At 41.2% G+C, this 8,986-nt stretch overlaps 1 protein-coding gene across 1 annotated transcript; it reads left to right on the forward strand.

Annotated features, from left to right (window-relative positions):
- The first annotated feature begins 824 nt into the window (after positions 1 to 824).
- Positions 825 to 8,775, forward strand: LOC127962344 (E3 ubiquitin-protein ligase TRIM39-like). The gene is made up of 7 exons (XM_052561918.1): positions 825 to 1,062; positions 3,016 to 3,644; positions 4,623 to 4,718; positions 6,584 to 6,817; positions 6,888 to 7,035; positions 7,117 to 7,143; positions 7,774 to 8,775. Exons 1-7 carry the CDS (start codon positions 1,056 to 1,058, stop codon positions 8,316 to 8,318), a joined length of 1,686 nt encoding a protein of 561 aa, XP_052417878.1. The 5' UTR covers positions 825 to 1,055; the 3' UTR covers positions 8,319 to 8,775.
- The last annotated feature ends 211 nt before the right edge of the window (positions 8,776 to 8,986 follow it).

An 8,986-nucleotide genomic window follows, 5' to 3' on the forward strand; every position in this document is an offset into this window, starting at 1 on the left:
CCCACAAAATCTTGGTTGGAGGCTTATCAACATCTCTAGATTTCAGATAATGTTCCAGAGCACATAAACCTAAATCGTGTGGAATATTACAGGCTAGTTACATCCATAATACATAACAAATCATCATCTGATATATGGACATTCTCCAGTTTACTCAGAAAATCAGTTGTGTCCCTTAAATATGAGGGTAAAGTCCAGACGATAGGCTTGATGTAACAATCATACTGAGAAATAGGTTCAGTTAAAGATTGGCAAGGTGTAAAATACCTGTTGTACTGGGTGAGTTTGTAACAGAAAATCAAATTCCTCTTTAGTGATAGTGCGGATTTATTCTCTTTTATTTCTGGATAACTTTATTACTCGCACCGACTAAACGACGTGGGAGTTGAGCGCGCCTTCTCTACTACAATTATATATACGACTGACCATTTAAATCAATGATTCAAGCAGTAAATGGGATTTCTGAACACTGCTGTGGTCTTATATACCACACAAACACACATGTGCGCTGGTTCTCTGGTCAGCAGGGGACTGTTTTCACACTGTTTACCACAGTATGAGTTCTGTAGGATTTCTAATTAGACATTGAAAAGAGCAGCCATGAACTTTCATCCAACAGAACTGCTTTGGGTCCGAGTGGGATTCTAGTAAAGTTCAATAAAAGAGAAACATGTTGCTTGTGCTACCAGTTTACTCCTCTATAGACAAATACACAAACCACATGTACTCTGCATGAACTTCAGCCTTTAACAATAAAATAATATTGCATGATTACACAACACATGCTTTTATCACTATAACCACACAGGGACAATGATCAGTCATCATATAGTGACTAGAACAGAGATAAGAATATTTTCTGTGATTATAGAGTTCAAAAGCTGACTTTTATAAATCTGAATGTGTGTTTAAACCAGGCATTAATTCAGCGACACACACTGAAGCTCCGGTCACAGGTGTGTGAAGAGAAGACACACCCACAGCGAACAGAGACAGGTTTATTCAGGCTTCACACACACTTCACCGGCCAGCAAACTACGAGAAGATCCTTCATCATGCAGTGTAAGTCATCTTTACTCACCCAACTCAATCTCTCTCGGTTTATCATTCTGTAATGAACGACTGAATGGGTTTCATTCTGACAAACATTAGGCAAATCCCAGCAATGATTCTGCTGTTAGTGTTTGTTTCTTACTTGCAGTCATGAAGCCACACGCACTGCTCTTGTGAAAGACTATTGAGTGTGTACTCGCAGAAAAAAAATGTATTGGCAGATAATGTTTGTGAAATAAAAGGCTACTTAAGTGTACTTTGACACACTTTGCTAAGAATGAAAAAAAAAAAAAAAAATTCCCTTTTGCCATTTTGATGTTCTGACTAACATATAAAGTGCTTTATTATAATTGTAACTGTAGTGTTATGCAGTATAAAGTTAATATTCTAAATGTATTTCATTGCAACATTGTTGCACAACTTGCAATTAAATATATATATATATATAAAATACATGACACAAGTTTCAACAAAAACAGCATTACATTTTAGTTTATAAAGATATAAAGCTGTACTTAAGTGCTACTTGACTGTGTCAAAAGTTTGAGTAAAGTTGTGTTTATTTGGACACCAGTACGAGAGCAGAGAGGAAGAGACGGACAGTTGTTTGGATTTTAAGAAAAGCCTGTAGAGCAGCATTCCTGCGACACACGGTGACGTCAGCGCTGTGTCTGCTCGTCCTTCACACATCTGATAAAACACTGGGACTCTGAGCTTATATAAGCTGGAGATCTGACACTCTCTGCTGCTAGTGACCACCACATCCACTGGTCATCATCCTCTTACAGTTTTGTTTATTATATAACCTTCATATAATTCTTTTTTGAATAGCTTTAATATTTAGACTCCTCAAATGTTGTATTTTCCCTTCCAATCTGGACTATAACTCTCCAGTGAACCTCCTTTGATTCAGTCTTTATTCCAACACAGCAATTTACATAAAAACTCTTCTCCCAATCTGAAGTGATTTGCTGAAGGACACTAAAGCGGCCGCGATCTGGAGTAACTCTTCAGATAATGGGCCACCTTCACCTGAAACTAAACATGTGACCTTTGTGTTAACAGCCCACGCGCTCAACGCCTCCGCTAACACTTCATTATGCTCCGATACCGCCACCTTCTCCTGGAGACTGTGTTCACTGTTCAGTGTTGTTTGTGTTTGTGTATGCTGTATTCTCAGTATCTGTCATTGTTTTGTCCTGGATTCTTGTTCAGTGATGGGTGTTCACCAAAGTCTTCTGAATAGCACTCTGCACAAGTAAATATTTTCTAATTTCTCTTGAACACTCTGTATGGAAACATATATTATTTTTGCCCCACAAGCTGCGTTTGGAAGGAAACATAACTGATTATTTGTGGAGATGTTGGTACGTAATGAAAAGTAGCCTGAATTTATTTTGCTTGCAAGTTTCAAAATCCAAGGCAAGGCCTGAATTTGCATATGTATGCAATCAACTACAAGCGTGCATTTCTAGTGATGGGAAAGCACACACATCTGAGAAGCTGTTAGCATACACTCAAGGAACCGTTAGGAATCAGATTATAACTCAAATAGGCTGAAAAGCCTTGAAAACACCTCATCGATTGGACAAATTAATGAAAGGGATGAGATATAGACCTGCAATAATTCAGTCAATAGGAAAAAATAAGCATGTAAACACTTGAATCCTGTTATCCTCTCAATTGCAATTACACGTGCAGTTCTGTAATGCACATTTAAATACATTTTACAGAAAGCTAAAAACAAAACTGAGACATCAATTATACAGTACTTCAAAATTGGATTTAATATCATCACTCCATCTGATGAAAATGTGTGCATGCTAACAAGCCTTGTGTGTAGTAAGACACAAGTGCACAAGCTGTTTCTTGAAACACAACCTTCCTTCTTCCCGCTCTTTTGTCTTCTTCTTTCTCCTCCTCTAATCTGATCACATGTCTTCCTCTCTCAACCGTTCGCAGGCCCTCAGTCTCCGGGCCGAATCCTGTCGGAGGAGCAGTTCTCCTGCTCCATCTGTCTGGAGGTCTTCGTCGAGCCCGTCTCCACTCCCTGCGGACACACTTTCTGTAAGGCCTGTCTGCAGGGCTTCTGGAATCACAGCAAGAAGTTCCTGTGTCCCATGTGCAAGAAAACCTTCTCCAGAAAACCAGAGCTCAGCGTCAACTGTGTGCTGGCCGAGATCGCAGAGCAGTTCCAGGGTCTGTCCACGATGTCCTCGCTCGACCGCGCCAGGGTCGAGTTTACCAATGCCCCACAGAAAGAGGACGACTGGGGAGACTTTGCTAAAGCGGGAGAGGTGCCCTGCGACGCCTGCATCGGCCGGAAGATGAAGGCCATGAAGTCGTGTCTGAGCTGCCCGGGATCGTTCTGCGAAGCTCACCTCCAGCATCACAAGAAGGGGAAGGCGATGAACTCGCACAAGCTGGTGGAGCCCATACACAACCTGGAGGACAAGATGTGCAAGACACACAAGCGCCTCCTGGACGCCTACTGCCGAAACGAACACGTGTGCGTGTGTAAGGAGTGCGCAGGGTCCTCGCATAAAGGCCACGAGCTTGTCTCCACCGAACGAGAGTGGAAGAAGAAAACGGTGCGTTTTAATGTTTGCATTACATTAAAAAAATGGATTCAATACAACTCTCCAAAAGTCAGACTCAGACTCTGTTTGATAGATAAAAGTGTATTAGGGTCAATCAGGTCATATAATCCTGTCGTCAGTTGATATGCTGATATTATTGTGCTAATTTATTGAATTATGTATTTATTATGTTTCATTGCCAGAAAGTGAACCAACTCCAGTGTAAGGCTAAAAGCGGCCTGATGTTTTAACATGATTGAGTTTATGTTTAACATGATATCAGCTTAATGTAAACATTGTAAGCTAGTAATTATAATAGTTACATTTCCCTCGGTTATTCAAACAGCAGCTGCAGAAAACAAGCAGAGAACGTGTTCATTATCAAGGAACATCATCACTGAGTTTATTCATTGTAAAGAACACACCTGTGTTAATCAGTGCAGTCGTGTACACTGTGTGATGAACACACTTCTCACACTCACAGTACACAATCATCTGCAGTGTGTTGTGTTTGTGATGAGATGATTCCAGAGAGAGCTGAATTCAGTCAGTCAGCATGCACACTGAACCACAAAACAAACCACTAAAGTGCATTTCCTTCCTATTTTTTCACAAAGTCTATATATAAATTTAGTCTTGTAGCTCAAATAGTAGAGCAAGGCGCTAGCAACGCCAATGTTTTGGGTTTGATTCTCTTTTGAGACCCTCATAGCATAGTTAAGACTTTAAGCATAAAAGTATGTCAAATTGACCCAAACATTATGCTGTAATCGTAATAGATTAGGTTTTCACTTTTCACAGCAGTAACATATCCACACCTCACAGGCTTGTTCACGACCCTAAGTGAAGTTAAGTCACAACATTTTAAGGATAACATCATAGGGTCCAGACAACTCAAAAACCAAAAAGGGTTAAACTAACCTGCTACATAATCACTGAAATGCATTTTGCAGTGAATGTGACTTGTGGATCTTATTGTTTGGTTCACAGAGTCAGCTGGGGAAGAAAAGGTCAGAACTGAAACACCTGATCAAGGAGCGAGAAAAGAAACTGGAGGAGATCAAGCAGTCCATCAAAGTGCTCAAAGTGAGTCTGTTTATACTGTGTTACGCTTCTTTTCTCTGGTCTTTAATCATCTTTCTTTGCTCAGCTCTATTAGGAATGACATGTTTTTGAATGTATATTGTATATTACTTTTTGGTCTAAATTTCTGCCATTTGAATTTATGCTAAAAAGCTGCTTTTACAATTTTATAATGCTAATCAAAAGTAACTAAATGTTTTTAATCTGTAACGCATCAGCAAACCATAATGGATGATAAATTACAAACTGTAATTGCTGCTTCCAGCTATATTTGTTATGCATGACAAAACAACACATACACAATGTGTCTTAAACAATTTGATAGTTATTAATAATCATAAATAATAATTATAAGCCATCTAAGTGTACATAACTAAGGCAGAATCTGGGACAAACAGGTATAAAAGTGCTCAGTTATATTAAAGTCAGTTATAAACATATCCAGTAATAAACAACAACTGGAAAAGTCCCAGTACAGACCCAGGGTGAATGCTGTTTACCTTTTGTTTAATCACCTGGCAAAACCAGTAAGAGCACTGCAAATATTTGGCCATGCTGTCACACCCCTCTTTACATGAGAACATGTCCCTTCAAATGTTGAACAACACAAGCAATGCAGGATTACAGGAAACAGAAAAACCTTTGTTTTGGACTGGACATAAATATATACGCGTAACTTGAGTTACAGGAAGTGGATCTGTCTTAAAGTGGAAAGAGGCAGAGCTGACATTTGTGACAAATATGACATTAGCACTGGCAAATACCTCCAAAAATGATTCATTTCCATCTGTGATATTTTATCCTTCCTGTGAGATCGGATTCAGGTTTGTGTCAAAGGCATGCAAGGTTTTCCTGTTCAATAGCTGTAAATAGAGCACATGGCCATCTCGAGTCACGTTTAAAGATACAAAGAGGATCCAGTTCCATAGAGGGTACAGACAGAAATAACTCATATTAGACTCCTTAATGCTTCATGATCACAGTAATACTGTAGACAGAGATGAAGATGTCAGAGCAGGTATAGATGAGATGAGATGACCTGGAGGTAAAGTGATTGAATCAGCACAGTTCTTCAGCGAGTTTAAGTGGTTCAACCGGTCTGTCCTGTCCAAACACTCGCGCTGATATTCTGCATGCTCATATTAACATGCGATCTCATGAGTTAACCTGCATGTGTTTGTCATGACCCTCTCTGGTCTCTGTCCTGGAAATGTTCTGTGCATTTTCACAAAAAAGTCTGATCCATGTTGGTCTCAAAATCGCAATTGTGATGATGCTGTGTGGGATATTTAGGACTGGACTGAGCATTTTGTTTCTCTGTGCATGTTAATTTATTTTGAGGTATTCATAATCTGCATTGGGAGTAAACCAAAAATGGAAAAACTGTATGTACACTTTGACATGTTCCTGGATCAACGTTATTGTCCAGAAATATAGACATGACCCAATCCCTACCCCTAAACCTAACCCTACCCATAACTCAAGCCTAAAATCAATGGGAAATGATTAACAAGTGTGTTAAAAAAGTTATTCTTTTACAAATGTAAAAGCCCTTTCGCACCAAAAGCCTCAAGCTGAAGGAAATGTAAATCTGTACAGTAGATATATGTAATTATTGCAGGATTGCATTGCAAGTTGACATTTAATCTAGATCTACAGTAGCACAGTGCTTCTGCACTCACTCATGATTTCTCTCAACATGGCAACACCAGAGCTGTCAGTCATAACATGAGAAAACAGAGTAGCTGTTGCTTATATGAACAAGTAGCCTATGAGAGCAGCATCTCGTCAGTCGGAGGCGAGCTGTATTAGTGTCTGTGTGATCGATGGGTGGAGTGTGTGAAGCCTGGCGCCCTCTCTGTGTTCAGGACAGCGGTCAGAGAGAGGTGGAGGAGAGCTGGACGGTGTACGCGGAGCTGCAGCGGCTGCTGGAACAGTCTCAGGCCGAGCTGCTGGAGCTCATCTCCACGCGGCAGAAACAAGCGGAGCAGCAGGCCAAAGACCTGGCCATCAGCCTGGAGCACGAGCTCAACACCCTGAGGAAGAGGAGCAGCGAGCTGGACGCTCTCGCTCAGACACAGGACAGGGTGCTCTTTCTACAGGTCAGCATCCAACGCTTCCACTGAACTGGTGTCTGTATCTGAGCTTCATTAAACGAGTATTTCCCTGCAGTTCCTGCCATCTCTTCCTCCTCCAGCGGAGCCGTCTGATTGGTCATCGGTGTACGTGAACACGGATCTGTATCTCAGCACCATCAGGAAGTCCGTCTGCTCTCTGGTCGACAAGTTCCAACACGAGGTCAAGCGGCTTTATGGGAAAGGTGAAGAACCGTGCCCACCCTTTCCCTAATCTTTCCTTAAATCAAGCTGCTGATTTACACGTTCTCTTCTTTTCCTTTCAGAACTCAGGAAGCTGCAAAACTATGCAAGTAAGTGCTATTGATATAAGCATTAGTGATTAACACAGCCATCTGAACACTGCCACGGAGCATTATAATGCTTCGATCTTTTTCAGCTGAATGAATATTTGATCATATTGATGAAGATATGGGAGGCACAAAGTTATTTTAAGGCAGTTTGTTCCTCTAGAGATCACTGCCGCTGCATTATCAAGTATTACACTGATTTATGTCAAAAGCATTAACTGTAGTAAGTGGAGTGATTAAGGGATTGTACTTGATTTCTACACTTCACTGTTATTATAAGGATCATGCTGCTGAGCCATACCTACAAACCAGAATATCAAACTAGGATCTGATCCAAGATGGCGCCGAGCATGGTGGCCGTGTTGCGAGCTCTGAGTAAACTTTGCAGTTTTTTGTTTATTTACTTGTTTTCCTACGTGTATTTCCAAGAATTTCACTCACCAAGGCTCATGTGCTATATTAAATTTTAAATTTAAAGACGCTTTTATCCAAGGCAACTTACAGTGCATTCAGGCTATCAATTTTTACCTATTATTTGTTCCCGAATTGGTTGAAAGAATAATCCAGTGACTTTTATTATTATTTTTTGCGTTCACCAATGAGGAACATAACTGATTTTGCCGTCCTCTCTAGGTGAGGTGATCTTGGATCCTGCCACAGCTCAGCGTGATCTCTGTCTGTCCGAGGACGGCCGGCAGGTACGCTATGATGAGCAGCGGAAGAGCTCCACACACTCAGACACGCCGCGCCGCTTCAGCCCAGCGCTGTTTGTCCTGGCGCGAGAGGGTCTTTCCTCCGGCAGACACTACTGGGAGGTGGACGTGGGACACAAGACCGCTTGGACAGTAGGAGTGGCCCGGGGGTCAGCGCGACGCAAAGGAGAGATCCGCCTCAGTCCAGAAGGAGGCTTCTGGTGTTTATGGCTGAAGAGTGGAGAAGTGAAAGCTCTCAGTGGTAACAGAGTTCCTCTGCATCTCGCCACACTGCCTCAGAAGCTGGGCATCTTCCTGGACTACGAAGCTGGACAGGTGTCCTTCTATGACGTGAAGACACGCTCTCATCTCTACACGTTCACAGATGCCTTCACTGAGAGCGTCTATCCCATCTTCAGCCCTTGTATCAATCAGGACGGAAGGAACCCCGGAGCGCTGGTCATCACCGCCGTCAAACACAGCTGAGACGCCAAACTCACACCAATGCTGAAAACTGAAGACTTTCTAAATGGATTCTGGACAAATAAAACACTTTTTCATGAGATTTCTCTCTGTAAATCTTATAATGAGATCACGTGACACTGAAGACTGGAGTAATGATGCTGAAAATACAGCTTTGAGCAGGGCCGTGCAGAGACCTTTGGAGGGGCAGGTGTTCAAAGTATAAAAGGGGCACATGGAACAAGGCTTTAAATAGCGCTGTTCAAAATATCAATACAGCAATATATGGTGATGCATTCCTTGCTGATTCGCATATCGATATGGATGATTATGTATTGATACGGCAGCAAATGCTGTGATGCAGTTTTGAAAAAGAAACAGATTAGAAAAGACAATTTTAAGTTTAAAAGTAAATATATATATATATTCTTTCCACCTAATAATAGCTCTGGGATTAGAAACTGAAATGTCTTAAATTGTCCCAACCTGATGGCTTTTTCTTCTCTGTTCTACAGAATAATTAAAAACAGCTGTTATAGTAAAACCTATAGAAAACACTTGTGCCTCTACATTTTCGTCTTTCTCACCAACCTCTGGCTCGCTGTTACCTGCTCTCTTTCTGTCACTTGTGCCTCTACATTTCCCTCTTTTTCTTCCTCTATCTCCATCTCCTAATATGATCTATTATTTTC

This window comes from Carassius gibelio, chromosome B7, assembly GCF_023724105.1.
Source record: "Carassius gibelio isolate Cgi1373 ecotype wild population from Czech Republic chromosome B7, carGib1.2-hapl.c, whole genome shotgun sequence".
NCBI classification, from domain to species: Eukaryota; Metazoa; Chordata; class Actinopteri; order Cypriniformes; family Cyprinidae; genus Carassius; species Carassius gibelio.